We start from the raw sequence: 22,803 nt of genomic DNA, 5'->3' as shown, positions 1-22,803 counted from the left end.
CCCCTTGGAAACTTTGTCTTATTGTCTGACCTCATTCACTCATTCATCTAGAAGACATGTATGAGGAACTGTTAACATGTTACTCAGGACACTGCTTGGCCAGGAAAGAATCAGCTCAGTTCCTGCCTTCAAGGAATTCATTTTATGGGAATTCATCTGGCCAGGTGAGTAGTCTCACCTGAGGTGAAGATGGGGATAACAGCACAGTTGCCTGAGCCATGGAAGTTCACAGTTTCATTATTTTGAGTGAATTATCTGGTTGGATTGGTCTTCTGTTCAGGAAAAGTACCCAGCATGACATTAAGGGTCCCAGGAAGATTTCTGTACCTCGTCTCTTATCCTCTATCTTGCCATTACCTGATACCCAAACATTCCCAGCCATCCTTTCAGTTCAAGGCTTTGAACCTGTTAAAATGTAAACAGTGCTGGGAAGGTAACACAGTAAGCATGATCAATCATTTGCATCTTAAGTTGTAGGAGTCATTTCTGAGAATAGGTTAGATGAAAAATGAGGGGAAAGTACAAAGGGAAAAAAAAATGGGTAGCATACCTTGAAAGAGTCTTTGGCAATGGAGGACATGCTAGGTGAGACCAAGCTGGGTGAATGAGGTCTGAAGCCACTTTGTTTCATCAGGAAAGATGATGACACTGTTATATTTGGCTTGGAGAAAGAAAGGCAGCCGTAAATGGCCATCTGCCGTGTGCAGTAAGCATGTGGAAGAAGTCAGCTTACTCAGTAGTACTTCGGAGGATAGAGCAAGAGTAACTAAGTGGGACTGATAAGCAGGTAGACTTGGAATCCGTGGAGAAGAGCACATTTTTATAATGGAAGTTGACTGAGAAATAGTCCTGTGAGACCCTGAGTCCCCTGTTCTGGCAGTGCAGGGACAAGGGCTAGAGGCCTGCTGGGAATGCTCGCTTTGGCCAGGGGTAGACCAGCTGACCAGCAAGCCTCTCTCTTCCAACATTAGTTTCACTGATACTCTGGCCCTGAATCCCTACAGAGGAATGGGAAGGAGGCATCGCGGAAATGGCAAAAAGTTAATAACATGGAGACCAAATGTAGTAAGAGCGTACCACTCTTGCCTTTACAGCTTTTCCTACAGTTTGCCAAAATGCTCAACATACTTGTTCACACAAGATGCAGCCTGAGGTGCCAACATCACCCAACCGTGCCTTGTCTTTGAACGGCTCTCCTCTATCACTCTCCCCTCTCAGGGAGTTCTTCTTTGGGTCAGTTTTCTAAGATCTGCCCATTTGGAAACTCAAACCATCATGGCCTGTATTTGTGGTTACATTAAACCCATGTGCCCCAGTTTGTTTGTGCTTCTTATATGAGTCCGAGCTTTGTTTCCTTGGGTCGTAAAGGTTGTGAGGGTCTGGGGACAACTATAATCTAAACTAGTTAGGAGTTGGCATTTCAGTGAGGGTGTGATTTCTACCCAATAAACCACAGTCTCATTTGGCAACTTGAAAAGCATTCACTTTTTATGTGAGATTTTTTTTTTTTTTTACTTGCCTGGCTTTTCACACCTCTTGCCATTCAGAGAAGATAGAAGAACCCATAGGGAACACTTCTCTCCCTAGTGAAACTAGAATTGCAAGGCCCCAAGGAGGGAGATGAGGGATTGCTGGAAAAGTGTTTGTTGCCCCCTGTAAATTGATAAATAGGGGTCCTCAGCCCCCTCATACCGCTGATCAGGCTGCTGGAACAGAAGTAAAGGACATCGTAGCTCTTTGGAGAACATCTAGCCCAGCATGCACTTACTCCACCTGAACTCTGGCCAATTCTGGAGAAATCTCACCTCCCCAGTGGTCAATGCAGCCCTCCTCCCTCTATAAGACTGGTAATGTGAAGTTGAAGGGAGCCAGGAGGCTGTGAATAAAACTCATTTCTGAAGTGAATTCTGACTGAGCCTTCAAGGAAATAATCTGTGGGCATAGACCAATGTCTTGGGGAGCCATTGTTATATGAGCTGCAGCCTTCAGTGAGACTCACCTGGGACAAGATTCCATCTTGATCTTCTCTCTTCCAGGACAGCACGTGCTTGTCCCACCCTTGGTGTGTATCACAGACACTCTACTTGTCTACTTTGGCTCCTGGGCTGCATATGAACTTGTGAATGGCTCCTCAGGGAGACTTATTTCCAGTCTTTTCAAACTGGTTCCATGATGGCATCTTTCCTGTCACTTCCAGGGAAGATGGATGATTAGGGGGCTGGAGGAAACATACCGCAAGAAGTTCAGGAACCCTCAGGAAAGACCAGAGCATGCAGAACTGATCCAAGAGCTGCCTGCTGGGGGACAAGGAAAAGTGTGGTTGGCAGACATCCATGCATCCTGAACTAGCAATACCAAAGTAAGGACCCTGTGCACGGGACTGATCTCTACTCAGCTCCACACCTGTCCCTGGAATGTGGGGCCCCCCCCCAGCTCCTCCCCTGGTTGTTTGCTTTCCTTCTTCAGAGGGACCTCTGTGATCAAATCCCCTCTTTGGCAGTTCTGAAACACCTGGCACGGTAGGAAGGGGGCCTTTGACGTCAGTAGGGAGATTGTCTACTCAGGTGTAGCTAATTTCCTCAATGTGAGGTTTTGTTTCTAAACCTGGGTAGGCTGCCTCACACCCCATCAATGAGTGTGTGATGTGTGTGTGTGCATGCATGTGTGTATGGGGGAAGGTACACAAACCTGGGATGGACTGGAGGCAGGGGAGTGATGCTTGACCCCTCATACCACAAAGCCAAACAAAACATGTTTAGATTGGGCCCCCCTCCTCAAACTGGTCCAGCCCACCGGACCCCACAGCCCCTTGGGATGTGGGAGGGTCACCTTTCCTAATATATAGACCTCAAGTCCTTTCTGGAGGCAGTAGTTAGGTCATGCCCTTCTTGCTTGGAGAGGATCCCGTGGTGAGTCCTCAGGACCCCTGTCAGCATAAGTGAGAAGGAGCAAAGGTCTGAAAATTTCCACAGAACCAGAAAGACAGCATCTAGTATCGGGTTGTGCAGAAATTTCCGTGGAGATGGCAATAAGGTCCCCCAGTCTGTGCCCTGCGTGTATAGGGAACTAAGGGAGTTTATTGAGGCTGGAAGGCAAATTGGCCCCCTGAGGAGGCAACACTTAGATGATGCTTTAAAGGCAAGTGCTGGAGCGAATTTCTAATGAGAAGAGTAACAGAGGGAGGACAGGGAAGCTCCTACTATAGGATCTCTGGCTCTGGCCCTTTAAAGGAAACCTGCTGATCAAACCAGGTGGGGGAACCATGGTAGCCAGAGCCAGTCTTCCTCAGGGAGTGTAGAAAGAATCTTCTGTCAGGAAGGCCAGAGTGAGAGCAAGCTGCAGAAAGAACATTTGCTTTTCCTCTCCCTCTTCCTCCATGATACCCTTTCTCAACTGGAAGACGTGTGCCAGGCATAGGGTCAGGGAATGCAAAGTGAACCTACAGCAAGAAGATGGGCAGGCGGGCTCCAGGAAGTGAAGGGCTTTGGGATTAGGGATCAGTCCAACATCCGGAGTTGAGGACCAGAAACGCCACCTAACTGGAAAGAAGCTTCTTCCTACATCCCGATGATCTAGATTCCTCCAGTCCTGTGGATTTCCTCCAGGAAATCAGAAGGAACCCAGGTAAGAGGTCTTGTGGGGGAGACCTGAACCACAGAGCCCCCTCATGCCCCGCAGCCAACAGACCATCTGACTTTTCAGAGGAAGAGAAAAAAAAAGGAAGGCTGATGTTTTTCTGTTTCTTCTGTTGCACTGCGGTGTCTGGGGAAGCTCATCCTAAAACAGGGAGCATTACTAAGAACTCCAAAGAGAATTTAGATTCTGGAAGCTTCTAGTTGGAAGAGCTCATCTTAAATATATACAGTTCTTAAATAGATACATTTTAATGTATCTTAATACATTATATCTATCTATATCTCTATCATAATATATAACCTTAAATAGATACATCTTAAATAGATACAAATAAATAGATACAGTATCTTAAATAGATACAGTTCAAAGCCCTTACTGTGTAGATAAGGAAGCCATGGTTTGTCCAAGGACCTGTCCAGGTGATAAAAGAGCCTGGACAGAAGTCCAGGGGTCCTAACTTATAGCTCTGAGCTCTTCTTGCTCACCTGGTGATGGAACCAACTTAATCCATCAGCCCTCAAATCCCCTTACCATGCTAGCTGCTCGCTGGGTGAGTCTTCACACTATTTGTCATCCTTTCCACAACTTTGTGACCCACAACTCTGACATCAGGATGGCTCCCATGGCAGCACCATGTGGAGTTGACCTGTGGGAGGCTAATGCAGTGAATTTGAAAACTTTCTTCCTAGGGATCATTACCTGCTGCTTTCAAGGTGGAGGTACCTGGTCCAGGCATCTTCGCCTTTCCCCTCAGGTCCTGTACCCCTTCCTCAGACGTGCCAGTAGAACTAAACCATCTGAGCATCTACAAACATCTTAACCTCCCAGCTTAACAACCTTTCTCTTTGGTGCCCCTCTCTCACACAGCCAACTTGGATTACTGTAGACATATTCTGAAAGCTACAGAGAGTAGGTGTTTCTGGAACATTCCAGGATATTGAAGTTATCTGATCAGAGAATGACCTTTTATGGTATGTGGTTTCCTTGGACAACCTTGTGTGATATGTGATCTCCAAAACAGGCACCAAAGGATCTTTGGTGAACTTGCTGAGAAAAGGCTATCCTGTGAGACTTGAAGGGCCTGTGGCCAGGCGTCTGCTGGAAAGCTACACCTTGGCCTTGATACACCCCTTCTCTCAAACGTGTACAGTAGCTACACCTTCCTTTAATGCTAGAGGGTGGGAAACTTTCAAGTGTACTTTCAAGTGCTAATTCTAACTAATTAGTATTGGTTGTCTGAGCAGTGGGTTAAGAAGGAGTCTGAGGCTGTTTGGGAACTTACTGGGAGAGACTGCTATCACTAATTAGCTATGTTTGCCATAGATAATGGAGAGGAAGGGGGCAGGGAAGAGGATGTAGGGAAAGGGAATATGGAAATATGCTACCAGAGAAGGAGCTGGTGTACAATGGCCCAGAACTCTCCTTGGCCTTTTATTGGGTGTCACAAATGTAATGATACACAAGTAGGTTTGGAGTGGGGTTTGGGGGAGGCAACTCTTTTTTGGGGAGGGATGACAAATGGGTCTTAATAGTGGGTTCCAGATACTCCATATGTTGGACATTGCAAGCGGTGTATGGATGGCATCGAACCACCTGCAAGAGACAGTAACATCTGTTCAAAATCTGAGAAAGACAACTTACAGAAAGGATTTAAGCATGGGCCTGTCCAAGTAAAGAATGATTTTCAGCAAGACGGACTAGGTCAGTTTTCCTCTTCTGAACGATGTCATACATGGTTTGGTTTGTTTAGTTCCTTTCAAAGAAAATGGGCTAGGTTTCAAAATTGTATTTGGCAGGTGGGACCCCTGGGATTTGAACAGTTGACTATTTCTGTATGTTTGGCATCAGTAGAGGTAGGAGTACGATGGGACCCAATTCTCCAGGAATCGCATTTCTGAGCAGATACTGTGCCTCGTAACTGGGCTTTCTGTGAGTCGGTGGGAAGAAAGGCTGCTGGACCCCTGCCTTTAAAAACACAGGGTGGTGGCAGTCCTCGACAGCAAGGACCATGCCCCTGAAATGGCAGTGGGAAGCCACATGCATTGGGCTACTTAATAAGGCTCATCAGAGAAGAAGAGCCATGACTCCTACACCAGGAGGGCAGGCCAAGGAGTTCCTCAGCCATTAAGTCTACCCATGGGCTACCAAGGACAGAGCCTTTCCAACCATGGGCCACAGCGCACGCCAAGCTGGACCCACCGAGCCCTCGCTGGCCTTCTAAGGAGCCAGGTGGGCCTGGTGGACCCTGAGTCCGTGGGAGCAGGCCCTCTGGCCATAAACAACATTACCTATTCACTGCACCATGCCACGCACTGTTTTCCAGGTGTGCCATGATGTTAGGGGGAGAAAAGTTGAAGGAACCCAAGAAAGTAAGTTATTATGAACAAAATTACTCTTGGACCGTAGAACACCCAGCCCCACCTCCAAAGTGCTTAGGGATTAGTGGCCACACAGAACGGACCTTGTAATACGTAGTTCCCATAGCCCATGGAGCAATATCTCTGTCTTCAGTGGTCTGTTTTCTTCTATCTCATTAGCTGAGTTCTCCCGGCCACTCTTGCAGGATTCCTGGGTTTCTGGTTGGTTGGTCACAGATGGCCCAGCATTGTATCACCATCTGTAAACTCCCTTTCTTTTATCCAAGTGCCACTGAAAATAATCAGCTCTTATCTTGTGAACTGCAAAACCCTACTCGACTCAGCCATTACCTTTGTCAACCAACGAAAGGTTCTCACCTTTATGTCAATATTTATCAAGCATTTAACAATGACAATGAGATGTATTATTCTTAAAAATAGCTCAGACCCTGAAATAGCCAATGACTGTTCCTTATACCATTCAGAAACTAGAGTGTGTAGTGTAATTATCCCTCATGAATTTATTCAACAAATACTTCTGAGTGCCTACAGAATACCAGGCTTATGCTGGGTGCTGGGGAAGCCAAGATAATGGGGTATAACCCGGGCTGCCAAGGCCCTCACCGTCCTGTGAAGGTGACAGACAAGAACACGTAATTGACACTTGGCACGCTAAGAGTCAGTGCAGGCAGTTGTGCACTGGGACAGCGAGCCCTCCTGCTTGCTGCGGAGGGCCATGTGCCATCCGAGGGCAGTGGCCTCACTGGAAAGGGATCTGACGTGTGAGCCCTGCAAAATTATTTTCCAGAGCCTTTTGCAAGCATTGTCTCATCTTCATAACTGGATGAGGAAGAAATAGAGGGTATCCCTCCAAAATGTCCACCATCATTCTGGGGATTGAGTTTGCAAGGGCTGCCGACGGAGGTCTGTGTGTTTCTGAGCGCCGTGCCTGGCAGTGAAAACAGCCTGCGGAAATGAGTGACTCTGGTTCCTGGCCAGAGTTACTGCTGCTTTCTTTTTTCCCCACCACACCAGTGGAATATTTATTTCGAGAATATTTGACAGATGTGTTCATGATAGTCTTGAAATCGCCTTTCTCCATTAGGAAAGTCCTGAGAATCTGTCCCAAAGGTAGCGGTAAACGGCTATCATCCTTGCTTTAAGTATTTTCAAAAACGGGAAATTTGTGAATTTATCTCGTGTTCTTGGTGGCACCTGTTCTCACTTTTCCTTCTCAACTCTTGGCCACATGTCGGGTGAGGCTGCTGTCACCCACTTCAGTCATACCCACGGGAGAGCTGGGACCAACTCCATGTCAGACCCTCTTTGACGCCACCTCCCCAAAGAAAGGCCCAAAAAAGCGTTCAAGGGAAAGAAAAATACTTTTTGCTTTTGCTTTTTGTGGCTGGGACATCGACCCAAGGAACACACAGTAATATGGGCCCTGCCCCCACTTTCCCGGGCCCGGAGCAGGGAGCCCAATCTGGGACGCTAACAGTGACGGGCCAGAGCATGAAAGGGCAACCAGTCCTCCTGCCACCATTTCCAGAGCCTCAAATCAGGTGTCAGGAGACCTGGAGCAAGTCCCAGCTGTGCCACGATTCCTAAGCCGTGTGACTCAGTTGATTTCTCAGGACACAGGAGGTAGACTGTGATCTTGTAGTTCTGTGCAGTTCTCAGTCTAAGAGGCTAATGTCAGAATATCACTCTGCCCAGGGGTGGCTGGGGCAGCTGACACTCGGCGTGTGAGAAACGAGAAGCGACGGGCCAGCAGAGGTGCCCTTCCAGCTGGCAGAAGAGTGCTTGGGACTGGCGTTCCCGCAGAATATCCCGCCGTGTCGGATGACGCGTGCCACCCCCTCAGTCCCTGTCCCCGGCACAAAACCCATCTGCAGGGTTGTCCGTGGGCAGGCTGATGTTCCAGGTGTCTCTGCAGCTCGGGATCAGGGAGCTCCTCCAGCCTAGGGAGTTATGGCCCAGTGCTACCGCACAGGCAGGATCTAGGAAGCTTCAGAAACCATTCCGAGCCTCAGTTTTCCAGTTCATCCAAGTGTAATTCCCATCCACGGCTCCAGGCAGCCGCTAGATCCTCGAGCTCCGGAGTACACCAGAGCCCCGAGTAGGAAGTGTTAAACCTGCGTACCTGGGGGACCACCACGTACTTCAGCTGATCAACATGGGGTGGACACGGGATCGCGCACTGCAACGAACCACCAAGGTGATGGGATACCGTCATTCTCAGGCCCTGCCTTGAGAAACCCTGTCCTGAGGGATGTGTGCCGTGCTCTCCCCACGTGTGGAAATCTGAAATAACAAAGTCCAGCAGAGAGCTTACTGTAGCTGATCACAGCTCCAGGAGGACCCTTACCTCCATAGATGGGGGCTGCTCAAACTGTAACATGCCTTGGGGGAGTCTGGTTGAAATATAAGCTCTGATTCAGTTGGCCTGGCTGGAACCCAAGACTCTGCATTGGTAACACGCTCCCAGATGAGCCTCGTGCTCCCAGCCCCGGGGCCACATCTTGAGTAGAAAGAACCTGGGTCAGCGGTTCTCAGCCCAAGGTGCATGTCAGAGCCATCTTTTAAATATGACGGGCATATAAAAACTTGAATGTTTTTAATTGGTCTGGGATAGGGTTCGGGCATCTTTTAACACACCCAGTGGTTCTAACGTGCAGCCAGCATCGAGGACCCCCAGCACACACACTCTCTGCCCCAAACGGAGGACAGGGCACAGGCTAACGCACAGGAACGGCGGCCAATGAGGGTCCGCCATCCACACTGGCCAGGGCCAGCCGAGTAGGTCTTTGAGTAGTTTCCTGCTGGAGAAATAGGGCTCATCTTTCTCTTCACATGTATACGTGTCTGTGACAGTTTCTGGGGGGAAAGGAAGTACAAGTTTTACTGGTGGCAGGGCGGGGGGTGAGGGTAAAGGAGAAGCTGGAGGCTTGACACAGACACAAATGCGATTCCCACCTGCTGCTTCAGAGCCCCCGCAGCTCCTGCCTTTCCGGCCCCTGCTTGTGACTTTTCCCCACTCTGCCTGCTTGGCTCTCACCAGGTGCGCACCTGGGCAGGCACTAACCTGTCTTGCTTTGTCCCTGGCTAGGTGGCGATAGGGAGCAGCCAGCCACAGCAAGCCCCAAGGCCCATGAGGGCTTGGAGGCCGGGCCCCCCAAGCCCAGGAGCGTGTTCCACATTGAGTGGTCATCCATTCGGAGGAGGAGCAAAGGTGGGTGCTGCCTTCCCTTCACTCCCAGGTCCTCAATTTACTCATCTCTAGAATGGGGACAGTAGCAGTACCTACAGAACCTACTTCCTAGGACACTAGGGAGAGCCACAAGGGCCAGGCTCATTCTTATCACACCCAACCTCTGACCATAGCCATGGCCCGGTTGGGGGGGCGTGATGCTGGAACTGGGACAAGCAGCCAACTCAGGAGGTCTCAAATTTGACTGCGTATTGGAATCACTTGTGTCCCATCCTTGGCGACACTAATCTAATTCATCTGGGGAGCAGCCTGGGTGGGCATAAGGGCATTCCAAAGCTCCCCATGAGATTCTAATTTTTGCCAAACCACAAACCACGTGCCCACTTACAAGACTAGAAGTGAAATTTCTCACCTACAGTGGTCAAGATGTCAAGGTCAAGGAAATAGCTGGAGAGCCATGGAAGGGGAGGGGGCTCCCACAGGCCACGAGGGAGCCAAAATGAGCAAGGGGAGAAGCCAGGGAGGAGCCGGGGGCAGAGGAGGGACGCACGAGGAGTCCTCCCCAATCAGAGGCAAAAGTAGCCACGTGAAGAGCCAGGGCAGAGGAGTAATCTCATTCTGCCCCTTAAGTCTCAGGGAGGGGAATGGCCTCTCCCAGAGTCACACAGCCTGCAAGGGACAAGGTGAGGGAGGACCAGTGAGAGTCCTTTTTACAACGTCACGTGCTTCCCAGAAGGTGTGTCCCTGACGTTCTTGCTCCAGCTCATCTAAGCCTCCTCATTTCCCCCCCAAAGTGGCCAACCCAGAGAAACGGGCCTGGGGGTGTGGGAAAACATCACGCAAGGGGAGAGGACATTGAGACATCTAAGGGACCCTCTGGCCCAGGGGTTTGTATCTGACAGAGGTCACCGGCAGGGCAAGAAGAAGGTGTGGCTTTCCTCAAAAGGTTAACAGTCCCCTTCCGAACATCCTCTATCCCCATGTTTGGGGGTTGGGGAAGGGGAGGCCCTAGTAGGGAGTACAAAGTAGCCTGGGACATGGCTCAGTGGGAATTGCTCAACAGCAGACACGAGGAGCTTCACACACAAGCAGCGGGTCCCCTGAGACGCCACACACACTGGCTTCAGCGTCTAGAGGAATCTTTGCTCTACTCTTTCTTTCAAAGCTTCCAAAATTAATTTGTCCTACATAGTGTAGCTTCCCAACCACACAGGTATTTGCAGCCCCTGTCTCTTCAAAAATGGGAGCACAGTGCCGTTGATGCATCCTTCTGTTGCGTCGGTACCCTGAAAGCTCACGAATGCAGTGGGAAGGCCCAATTCGGTCTAAAAATACCAGGTGTTCTGAGCCCAGCCTGCCATCCTCACACATGACCACGAGAGGGAACCAAAGCACCAAGACCGAAACTTCCAAAGGTCTTTTAGGATGCCTAAAACCCTACTAAAATTGGTCATCCTTAAAAATAAATTCTCTGGTAATAACAAAAATATGTTTATGGCAACTTTACAAGAGTTTTCTAGAATTACAAGAACATGCCAAAATCTGTTTCAAGGCATGATGTGGACATCATTTAACCCAGCAGCAGTTACGGCTAAAATACCTGAAATTCCCAGATATACATCCAAAAAAAGAGACCAGAGCAGCCTGAGGTCATCCAGTTGGAGTCATAGTCAGATTCAAACCCAGACCTTACATGGTTCAGGCAGCTTAATACTTTAGGAGAGAAAACGTCCAAGTTTTCCTTTCTTTCTATACTTACACGTTTGTGCAGGAAAGAACCCTAGATTTGGGGATCATGGCCAATGCACTGTTGCCTCATCCAAAACATACAGGGATTGAGCTAAATCAGAGGCTCCTAACTAAAGGTCAGTCAAGTCTCCGAGTTCCCTAAATTCCTGTAAAATGTCCTGTTTACATGCAGATGTAGGTTTTTGACCCAAATGGGTTCTTGACCAGTAAAAATCAAATGGGGCCTTCCGGCTGCAAGACACAGTAGTTCTGGGCTTCCTCGAGTGGAATAGGAAATACTGAATATATCAACTCAGCTGCAAGAAATTTGCTGCTAATGCACCAGGGTAGAGGTGTCCTAATTGATGATGTGCTTTCCTTCAACTCCAGTGTTTGGAAAAGGCGACCACCAGGAGAAACAAACCAAAGACCCTTGTCCCTATCAGTACCGGAAGCCCACGGTTGAGCTGCTGGTGAGTCACAAGTGGCCCAGTTTGGGCAAGGCCCCGAGCCATGGAGCCTGCGGCAGATTAGGGAGCGGATGTCTGGAAAAGATGCCCTCTGATGTAGACAAAGATTTTTAATTCGTATATCCAGAAACATTATTACCTGGGATAAAAGTGACTATTTTTCATAGACTACTTTATAGAATTTCATATTCCTTTGATTTGAATTAGTTATTATCTGTCTTCCCCTAAATCTGGCGTTCAAGCATTTAGGAAACAAGCTGGTGCCAATTTTCAAACACAGAATCTTTATATGTTTAATTTTACGGACAGTTAAATTTTGAAGACGAGACATGCTGGGGGTGGGGAATGATTTCTTCTGGAAAGAATGTGGTATAGGGGTAGTCATGGTTGAAAGAAAGAGCCTAAAGATCTGTGGTTAAATATCAGTTCTACCGTTTGACCTTGACCTTGAAGTTCCACCCATGCCCGAGCCCTCGTCCCCAGGATGAGGAGAAATACTGTGTCTTGTACTGCAGGGTTGTTGCCCATAGTTGATGCGGTAACACGTCAGACAAAACAAAAGGTATTCCTATCTCTGGAAAAACAGAGATGATTCACTAAATACCACATGAAAACATTAGCTCGATCCCTGAGCAAGCGCAGATGTGGCTTCTCAGCGTGGGCAGCACAGGATGTGGGAGCTCCTTCTCTTGCCCCTGGACAGGATCTGGACACCATGGAGGACAGCGCTGAGATAAAGGTGGAAGCGAACACGTCCAAGGCCTCCTGGATTCAGAGCCACGTGGCGGCCAGTGGGAAGAGGGTCAGCAGAGCCCTCAGTTACATCACAGGGGAGATGAAGGAGTGCGGCGAGGGGCTTAAAGGTAAAGGTCCTGCAAGCAAAGCCCTTGACCCTGCTCCTAGAGTGTCACTTCCAACGGTCCCCCAAGAACACGGTCCTTGGTAGATCACACTGAGGGAAAGACTGTGACTGTGGTCTTTCAGAAGGGATGAGAGTGTTGTTGTCACGACAGACACGCAGACTCTTGGGACGTGAGGACGTGTCAGTGTGTGAGCCCTCATTTCCGAACCAAGCGGCCGTGCTTTCACACGTACCCCACTGGGAGTTTAGGCCTGGGATTCTAGAATCGGCATTCTTTAAAAAAATAGAAAATAAAAAATTGCCCGCCCTATGGATGACTCTCAGGAGGACTAAGTCTTCTCTCTTGCAATCCTCCCAGAGCCCAGGCCATGGGTTAGACACCCGCTATGCAGCAAGAGCATTTTCTGATGGTCTTCTTGAAAATTCTCACAGGAGACGGCTAGCTCAGGGCACCTTATCCCCCCACTCCTTGAAAAACCAACGTAAAGACCACAACCAGCTGGCGATGGTTCTGAAGAGTTTTCTGGGCCTCACGTGCCCTCTTGGGTTCTCGGCTTACCTCCCTGTGTGGAAGGGGATGGGAGGGTGTGGCGCCCTGTGAACCCACTTCAGAAGCGAAACTTCCCGCACCCCCCAGCCACCCACCCAGGACCCGCGCAGGCCCGGCACACCCCAACATTGACTCCCTGCCCTGGCTGCATTTCAGACAAATCCCCAGTGTTCCAGTTCCTCGACTGGGTCCTCCGGGGCACGTCCCAGGTGATGTTTGTGAATAACCCCCTCAGCGGCGTCCTCATCGTGCTCGGCCTCTTCGTCCAGAACCCCTGGTGGGCCATCTCGGGCTGCTTGGGCACTGTTGTGTCTACTTTGACAGCCCTCATCCTGAGCCAGGACAAGTAAGTTCCGGGACACCCAGGGTCCGGGAATGAGGCCAGAGGTCACTTCCTGCAGGGACCACAAGCCACATTCCCATCCCCTCACTGCTGTCCTCTGAGCTCAGAAACTCCTTAAACTAAGGACAGTCATAACTGACACCAGTCACTCCCTCATTACTTGGTAACAGCTCCACATCGCCCAGGGGAACCCAAAGGGCTGATGTCCTCCCTTCCCATTCCCAGTGGGGCCATCCGTGGGAAGGTGTGTGCAGACGGGCCCCAGTGGAGAACAATCTGGGTCAGCAGGGAAGTCGAGGAGGCAGTACCCCTCCGGAGGCCCTGGGAAGACCCCGCTCCACCAGCCCTCCTCTGTCCCCCCAGGTCTGCCATCATGGCGGGACTCCATGGCTACAACGGGGTGCTGGTGGGGCTGTTGATGGCCGTGTTCTCAGACAAAGGCAACTATTACTGGTGGCTTCTGCTCCCTGTCATCATGATGTCCATGTCATGGTAAGTTTGCTCCTGGGGCTGCCAACCTTTTCACCCCAGCTCCCTGTCTGTCTAAACTCAAATTTAAGGGGGCATTGGCTTAGTTGGCATATCAGAAACACCCACTGGAAATAATGATTCATGTCATACAGTGACAGCACTGTGCTAGGTGATCTGTGGACAATATCTCCGTACCTACCATCCTTCACTCTGCTTTTTTTAAGATGTAAAAAGGTTTCTGGTCCTACTCAGCCAGAGCACAGAGAAAGGAACCGAGGCCCACATGTAGGTGAAGAGCCATACCACAGCCTCCTGTCAGTTTCTAGAAAACTTCTCATTCCTTCTGCTGTCCCCCACCCAGCTTTCCTTGGGATGCCCTGACCTGCCCAGGACAACCTCCTATGTAGACAGAAGGAGCACTGGGCAGAGCCCTCAGAGGGCCAGGGCTCGGCTCCCCTTCACCTCCAGAAATCAGCCACGGGGCACTCTGGCCAGGAGACTCAGTGCTCTCAGCTGCTCTGCAAACATTTGTTGACAGAAGGAAGGAAAGACTACGGTTCCACTCCCTGTCACGCCTGAACATGGAGCTGTAGGACTTTTCAAGGAGCTTCTGTGGCTCTCTGCCTTAGGTCTTCCTCCAGAAAGCCCCAGAAAGCCCTCTTTCTGAAGCTGAGCCTGTCTGCCCTCTCAGTGCACCAGGCCCAGGGAGGAGGCGGGGAAAGGTACCCGGCAGGCTGCTTTTCCTGGGGAAAACGCTCCTGCTCGGCCTAACGTCGGAGCCGGAGCTTCCTGAACAGTCTCCTGTGCTTCTGCCACAGCCCCATCCTCTCCAGTGCCCTGGGCACCGTCTTCAGCAAGTGGGACCTCCCGGTCTTCACGCTGCCCTTCAACATCGCCGTGACCCTGTACCTGGCGGCCACCGGCCACTACAACCTCTTCTTCCCCACGACGCTGCTGCAGCCTGCGTCCTCCACGCCCAACATCACCTGGTCAGAGGTCCAAGTGCCCTTGGTAAGTGTTGGGGAAGGCAGAAGGGCAGCATCTGTCCAAAGGCGACATTAAAGTGGCCTTTACGGGTCCTCCACGGGGAATGGCTATTAACAACCACACAGTGTGAGGGGCTCGCGTGCGGTCTCTCTTCGGCCACCAGCCTTTTCCTTCCTCTCCGTAAGAGCTAACAGGACCGTTTCTGGTCCCACAGGTCCTAGCACAGAGGCAGAAACCGAGGCCTGAGGTCACACAGCCAATCAGTGAAGCACAGAGTCAAGTTCAGCACTCTGGCCCCCTGACAATTACACCTCGCTTCTTTCCTTCTTCCTTCTCAAAGAAGTCTTTTTGATGCTTTTCTCCCGTTTTCCTCCAGCTTATGCTGTATATTTTCTTCCATCCGCCTCACTGAATCATGAAAGACACACACCTCACACGACCACCTGTGGGCAAACGACGTCTCTGTTGCCACCCCGAGAGACTTGCATTCGCTCTCTGAGGCGTGGTGACACCGTAAAGCACAGGTGTTCCTCCACGAAGAAATGTCTAGAGAGCAGAGCTTTTCACATGTGTTCAAGTATATTGTATGTAACGCTGGCCTACTGCATGTCAGCCAAGATAATTAACAAGACACATTTTCGCTGAGGTCCTCCATTATACTAGACTACCCCCCATGCTCGGGGGCTTGCTCTGAAACTTTTTTTTGTTTTAAGATTTTATTTATTTGTCAGAGAGAGAGAAAGCACAACCAGGGGAATCAGCAGGCAGAGCAGGCAGAGGGAGGAGCAGGCTCCTGGCTGAGCAAGGAGCCCGATGCAGGACTCGATCCCAGGACCTTGGGATCATGACCTGAGCCGAAGCCTCAACCACTGAGCCACCCAGGCATCCCTGGAACTTTCTTACTGTCATTTAACCACAAAGCCATTTGGGCTTGTTGAAAGAACTTTCAGAAATAGCAATGCCTCATTTCTTAAAGCATTTCATAGTAGACGACAGCATGGTAGAAAGGCCCTACGTTTGCACGAAGAAACATTATTTAGGAAAAGAAATAATCGCATTGGCCTCATCCTTGTTGATTTGTGTGTCTGTATGTGAGGACCTCCATGAACCAGAGGTGAGAAAAGGTTGGCAATTTACTCACTAGGCTCCCGTTTCTTGGTGTTTACCCTGTCGATCAGTTTTAAAGGCACAATCGTTTTAACTGGCTATGGGCTCATGTTGCTAGAGAAGGCAAGGTAAACACATTATACATTCTTCACACCACATTTTCAATGAAAAACATATCCAGAAATTTTGTAGAAATGAAAAACAATTAAGGAATCTTGTACAAATACTTTAGAACCCCAAAGTTCCAGGAAAGAAAATTTCTGTCTTTGGTGGTTGCCTTTTAAAAAGTAACTCTCTAGCCAATTAAATGGATTATGATAATGACTAATATGTTTTATCTTTTTGATCACTCATGAGAGCCTTGAGTGTTAAGAAGTCAAGTTAATGTCGGAAGGAGGGTCTAAAACTCTCAACAGGGTTGAAGCCCCGTGAGTTCCTCTGCTTTCTGGCCCCCGGAGGGCTCCCTGGATGGTGTCTCCAGCTGGGTCTACACTGCCCAACACCACTGGCTCTGTATTGAACGGTCCCACTTGCCGTCCGCACCCACATGGTAATGCCAGAGCCCCCAGCTTGTTCTCTGCTCCTGGGGTCATGGGAGATTGAGTCTGGAGGGCCCCCTAGGCCGACCACAGGCTCCTGCAGTGTCTTCCCATCTCCGCACACTTCCAGGGGCAGCATCTCCCCAGAAGGCAATGGGCTGAGAGAAAAGCTGCCTCCTTGGAATATATGGGCTCCCTGGCCCAGGACTCTGCTTCTTCTCAGCTCCCAGCCCAAGGGGCGAGACAAACCCCAGTGTGTCCTGCATGGAGACCTCTCCCCTATGCGCCCTCCAAACTTAAGGGCCTTTGGCCAACTTTCCACACCATGGGACCCAACCCCAGGTGCTGGGGAAGGCTGCATGCCCAGGATCCTTTTCTCGAACTGGAGAGCACATGTACAGACGCCCACAGACCGTGGACCCTGCCTCAGCCAGCCCCTCACCTCCCCAGACAGGCCCTGCTCCCCTGAGCTATGTGGAGGCCTCACACAGCCGGGTGCTCATCTGTCGGCCACCACTGCATTGGCTTATCAACCAAAAGAGCAGAGACCATGATACTAACCCCTCAGGGACTCTCCTGTGCGTCCAGCTGCTCACCCAGACTGGATTCATGTGACCACAGCCCAGACACCTTATTCTCAGAAACATGAACAACCATTTTTTCATAGCATATTCAGCCTTCTAGTCATAATTTTAGGGGTTTTTTTTAAGTTACAAGAGAGTTTTTAAATACCAACTTTGATCAGACATCTCTTAATTTTGTAATGGATAAGACCCTCATTTTTTAAGTTTCTAGTTTCTCTTCACTGGGGGTTCAGTGTCTTACACTCATGTTTCTAAATATTTTAAGTTCAGTGTCTTACACTCAGGTTCTAAATATTTTAAGTTTCCTCAATAAAAGAAACTTGACATCCTAAACTCCTACTGTTCTAAGAACTCAAGATTAAAACAGAAAAGCTTGTGTTCCTTCTAGAGCTCATCGATCTGGATACAAGTATCTTGGAAATCTGTTGCAAAATGTTGGCATAGAGGCTTTGGCACAACTCTTTTCCAGCCAAGGTTCCAGCTGTCTCTGGTCTCACTCTACAACCCCATGTGATCTTTGTCGCTGCAGCTTCTGAGAGCCATCCCTGTAGGAATCGGCCAGGTCTACGGCTGTGACAACCCCTGGACCGGAGGCATCTTTCTCATAGCACTGTTCATCTCGTCCCCTCTCATTTGCTTGCACGCTGCCATCGGCTCTACCGTGGGGATGTTAGCAGGTTAGTGTCACCACTACCCCTTAATAAAGCCATAAGGTTATTAATATCTGGAGTCAGCTCCAAGGAAATGGTGACACATCTTCTATACCCATCCCCTCCCACCGTCCCGTGCTGATTCCTGCCAACTTTTGCTCCTTTCATTATATCCTGTTTCCCCACCTCGGGTGCCAGTGCCTTAATACTTCTCTGAGCAAAATATTCTCCAGTGAATAGAGAACAGAGAACAGAAAGTCTTTGGTGGTTAGCCATTTACACCTTAGTATAAATTTAAAGCCTAAGAGAAGTTAATCAATTCCAGGCATGTTTGTGTTTTATGCCTTACCTTGATGGATGATACTTCAGTAGAGAACATGAAGATATCAGTAAAGAAGGAAAAGCCCTCTTTCTTGACAGGGGAAGAACTTATTTGGATTACTTAGAAACACTGCAGAGTCCTTATTCTGAAAGCTCTCTCCTACCCTTAACAGCTTCACCACTAGCACTCATGTGGCCCTATAGCCATTTGTTCCTTTTAGTTATTTTTTCACTGAATACGAACTTTTTTACAAATGCCTAAGAGAATGGCTGGTCCAGGCTTTGAGCTCTGTGTGGTTTTTCAGGGCCAGCAGGTGAGCCCCATGGGATGCACCCCCCAAACTCAACACCGATGCCTGTCTTCTCTCATAGCCCTCACTATAGCAACGCCCTTGGACTCCATCTACTTCGGCCTGTGCGGCTTCAACAGCACTCTGGCCTGCATCGCCATAGGAGGCATGTTCTACGTCCTGACCTGGCAGACGCACGTCCTGGCCATCGCCTGCGGTAGGGACCGCCACCACACCCCTCTGCACCTTGCATGCCCCACCCATGCCTGTCCTTGCAGGGAAAGCTGCCCTGAAAATTCTGTGGATCCTCCAAAGATAAATGGGAGGGTTGTTTGCTTGGTAAAAGGGTTTTATCGAAAACTGTTTTTGAATGGTTGCTTAATGATTCACCCAGTAAAAATTATTTTCATGGAACACAAAGTGCTCAGCCAGTATGAAGACCAAATTTTGAGATGGTGGTTGTTTGGTTGCTGTCCTTGGGCTGTCTCTGTGATTGCTGCTCTCCTGGCTGGTGATTGAAGCTGAAAGACAGAGCAACACTTCCACAAATTAATCTTTATGTATAGAATTAGGCGATTTACATCAGTTACAGTAATTAACCTTAAGCACATAAACACTGATCATGGGATCTTCCAAATAATGCTTACATTGTAGGAATGCTGAAGGGTAGGGGTACTCAGTGACTGTCTAATAAAGGTTTGCTGTTGTTAATATCTTAGGGACAACGGGGATGTTTTCAGTTGAGAAACAGGCTTTAGAAGCAAAGCCCAATTCCACTGTACCATTTTCACAGAGCCCCCTCACCTCTTACCAGCTCCTGGCTCTTCCCAGCGCCCAGCCTGGCCGTGCCCTCTGCAGGCAGAGCCGGGGAGACGAGGCAGTGGGCCTCCATGGTCTTCCTCACGCTTTCAGGGTGCTGCTCCTCCCTGGAAACCCATATTCTGTTAATAACTTGTGATGAAATATTCCAGCAGGGAGTTCTGGGATCCGCATGCTTTGGCCGTATAGTAAAATTTTCATATATGGTTTATGCTGCTAAATATTCCTTTGCTAGAATGCAAGGTGGTGGGACCCAAGAGAACCATAATGGCTCCGTTCTGGCCCTTCCTAACAAAGTTCATCTGCCATCTTTGCTGTGCCGGCATTTGCCTGGAATTGAACACATTTCAAAGCTGTCAAGTAACAGAATCCTAACTCAAGTTCGATTTTATTCGGAGAGATAGCATTTATGACCTCCATGTCTTGGGGGGGATGTGTGGGCTGAACTTGAGACACTGCTAGTCACTGGCCTGTTTCTTGGTTCTCTTCGCAGCACTGTTCGCGGCCTACCTGGGCGCCGCCCTCGCCAACGTGCTGTCTGTGGTGAGTCGGCCTGGCCTGACAACGTGCCGCGGCACTCCCCGAAGCCAGTGCGAGACCCTCCTCCAGGAGCCCTTCCCCAGCTCTGCCCTCTCGTCTCAGATTACACGGCCTGCCTCGGCACCTGCCAGACAGAAAGAGCTGGGTCTCGGAAGTTTAAATGTCCACTGTTGGTCCAGTCAGATTAGCTTTGGGTCAGGGGAGCTTCTTATAGGAGGACAACTGGATGAGCATTAGCTCTTAAATCGAATTCTTTCTGTGGCCTCATCCTCTAGATCTAGTTTTAAATCTTTATTATTTAATTGTTGTGTGTGTGTATAGATCAAGTGCCCGACTAGCTTGCGGGCCAGCGTTCGTCTTTGTTCATCCCTTGACAACTAAGCGCTGAGGGAATTGTGAGTGTAGCCTTCAGGGAGGACAGGCAACCAAGCCCCAGCCTTACCTGAGAGAAGCCAGAGCTGGGAGCTATGAGTACGTACGTGTAGGCGTCCAAGAAGCCCCCGTTTGTCTGAGGCCTGGTGTGCGGTTGTGTCGGACGTGGGAGGAGCTGCCTGGCCAGCCCCACCCCCACATACCCCGGGTTAGGGCCCACATCCTGGGGTAGAGGGCTCAGGGCTCAGCCCGCAGTCAATGCCTCCCGCTTTTGGATAAGGGTTCAAGGGCACATCTTATAAAAGCAACCAGAAAAAGTCCCAGTAGTCCTGAAAATGGGGACGACGGTGGGCATTTGAGCCACACCTGTCTGAATCCCTTCTTCACCCTTAGTAAAACTGGGCAGGTTGAACTTAGCCTAGGAAGGAATTTTCTAAGCAAGAGAACTGGCCTTCTCTGATATCATCCTATGTCCCCTCATGGACTAAATCCTCCTCTGGGCCCCAGCGAGTTGTGTCTGCGCCTCTCCTGCCACACTGGGCACACAGTCGTGTGACGAGCGCGGTACCTGTTCCCCGTCTTCCACCTTCGCCGATGTGCTCCTTCCGAGCCGAGGCCGGTTGGGTTCTCATCTTCATCTCTAGCACCTACTGTGCTTCCGGCACAGAACAGTGCTCGGGAAATGCTGAATGAACAAAACTCTGAGGGCGCCAGCCGCCGCCGTGGGCAACGTGAGAGCTGGGGCTGAACAGTGCACGCCCGGGTTAACACGCGCGTGGAGGACGGGCTCAACGGCTCCGGGCGCCCCTGGCTCTCACATCCTCTGCGTGCCCGTCCTTACACCTGAGTGTCCAGCCAGTGACCTGGTGTCACGTGCCCTCCTTGGGCAAGGTCCTAAAGGGATGTCAAACACGGGGCTGTTGTTCCTGATCCCGGGCACTTACAGGATGACTGGCCCTTTCTTCTGTGTGGTGCGGAGACGTTAGAAGTTATGCTGCTCAATTCAGACTTTTTTTTTTTTTTTTTAATCGAGGTTACTTTCCATGTGCCTATGATGTTTAAGACACTGTAGGGATCACTCTCCGGGATACGAAAAAGGGCAGGCTGTTTACTCACTCTGAAGGAATTTCTAATCTCCTTGAGGAACGGGATATAAAAATGTTGAGTGACATTTCTGAACCCCTTCAAGTCCTCCAGAGACAGGAGCACTTAGGAGCTCCGTTCCTCTGCTTTCTCGCTGGCACGTGTATGCACGGCCTGTCTTCCACTGTGCCACCCTCTGCTCGACGGTCATGGCCACGTGCTGAGGGCTATTCATGGGGTCCTTAGTAGGCACGAGGTGCCAACTCTCTGAATAGACATGGCTATCCCTAATTGACTTGAGGAAATAGGTCTCAGATGACTGAAATGCCTTTAACAAGGTGGTTGGAGCAGAGACGTTAGATCTGGGCCTGTGGGACTCTAGACCTTTGTCCTTTCCCACTGTGGGGCTTCGGGGGGTGCCTCCCAAAACACACTGTGTAGTGTGAGCAGGGCTTTGGGGACTCATTTCCACTCATTGGGTGGAATTCATTATGCTTGAGTGTTTTTAGGCCACAGGTCTGGCTGCCATTGTTCTTCCCCAAGTCCCATCCAGGAGTGCCATCTCTGAACACGAACATTGTAGGCACGTGGTATTACCTGAGGTGTTTACTACTTATAATGAAGTAGGGTTGGGGGTCGGGGGGACATGGTTTGTTCTGCCTCATAGTTGAGTCTGCAGGCTCCTTGTCAGCAAGCTCTCCACTCAAGTGATCTCAAGGAAGATTGGGGAAGCATAGCAAAAAGACTCAGGGCACCTGAGGAATAAAAAATAGGTCAACACCACAAGAAGGGGAGCTGGGAATGGGAGAGCCCTTGAGAAGAGAGGTGGCTGCCCTCCATCTCCAGCCTCTGGGACAAGGACGTCATGTCTCTGCCTTTTTCCAAATGTCTGTTCTGTCTCCCTGTGTCTCTCTGCAGTGCACACAGTCCTCAGTGGCCACCCAGCACTGGAAGGTTCTCCAGTCCTTTCAGACCAAGAGCTCAGTCTGTCTTAGTTCAAATTCTCAAAAAAGAATCCAATGCCCAGGCCATCTGCCTGAGGAAGTTGCCTTTGGGTCAAGTGACTTGCTCTAGTCCAATCAGCTGTGACCAAAGAGAAAAAGATCATGAACTACAAAATGGCTGCCAAAGCCACTCTTTCCACGGGGCTATGAGAGAAGGCAGACAATGGTCATATTCCTAGTGTTGGAGGAATAGCCTGGCCAGACAGCCTAAGACAAAACAGGATTTCTACATAAAGCCATATTGTAAAAGGGTCCCAGGGGCTGCATTCTGAAGGATGCTGGTCAACCTGTTGCAATCAGGTGGAGAGCACTGACGCGTGTTTACATTGGTCAAGAATTAAGTATTCTTCCTATCATTGCCCACGAAGCCTCCTGTCCGGTACACAGGGCTGTAGGGGGTTGGTAAAGGCTGATGAAACAGACACAAGCATGTGATATAACCAGGCTTCTCTTCTGTGTCCCCCCACCCCTTACTCAGTTTGGACTGCCGCCGTGCACCTGGCCCTTCTGCCTCTCTGCGCTCACCTTCCTGCTGCTGACAACCAACAACCCGGCCATCTACAAGCTTCCACTCAGCAAAGTCACCTACCCAGAGGCCAACCGAATCTACTACCTATCCCAGGAGAAAAACAGAAGAGCGTCAACCATAACCAAGTACCAGGCCTATGACGTCTCCTAGGCTGCCTTTTCCAAAACGTGTCACTGTACATTCAGCCCTCAGCAGGTTGTCCGGGTCCCCAGGCTGAAAGCCATGCAACCTCCCCTTCTGTCTGTTCTGTGATTTTCCCCTCAAGCAAGCCTACACCCTATTTGTTCCCCCACATAGAGATATACGTGTATAGCCACCATTTAGGGACCTCTCAGTTCTAAGATGTACAA

At 49.9% G+C, this 22,803-nt stretch overlaps 1 protein-coding gene across 1 annotated transcript in view; it reads left to right on the top strand.

The window, feature by feature from the left end:
* Positions 1–22,603, top strand: part of SLC14A2 (solute carrier family 14 member 2) — a gene marked incomplete at both ends in the record, with an annotated part of 51,981 nt that extends 29,378 nt beyond the window's left edge. The window contains 10 exons of the mRNA XM_080820976.1: positions 9,103–9,225; positions 11,323–11,405; positions 12,106–12,265; positions 12,971–13,160; positions 13,521–13,649; positions 14,447–14,639; positions 17,375–17,522; positions 18,189–18,323; positions 19,419–19,468; positions 22,403–22,603. Of these exons, the coding sequence (XP_080677102.1) occupies positions 9,103–9,225; positions 11,323–11,405; positions 12,106–12,265; positions 12,971–13,160; positions 13,521–13,649; positions 14,447–14,639; positions 17,375–17,522; positions 18,189–18,323; positions 19,419–19,468; positions 22,403–22,603 (1,412 nt within the window). The remainder of the gene's footprint in view (positions 1–9,102; positions 9,226–11,322; positions 11,406–12,105; positions 12,266–12,970; positions 13,161–13,520; positions 13,650–14,446; positions 14,640–17,374; positions 17,523–18,188; positions 18,324–19,418; positions 19,469–22,402) is intronic.
* Between the last annotated feature and the right edge of the window lie 200 nt (positions 22,604–22,803).

The sequence above is a fragment of the Martes martes genome, assembly GCF_963455335.1.
Source record: "Martes martes genome assembly, chromosome: 13".
In the NCBI taxonomy this organism is placed as follows: Eukaryota; Metazoa; Chordata; class Mammalia; order Carnivora; family Mustelidae; genus Martes; species Martes martes.
Note: the sequence above shows the minus strand (reverse complement) of the source record. Positions and strands in the feature narration are given on the sequence as shown.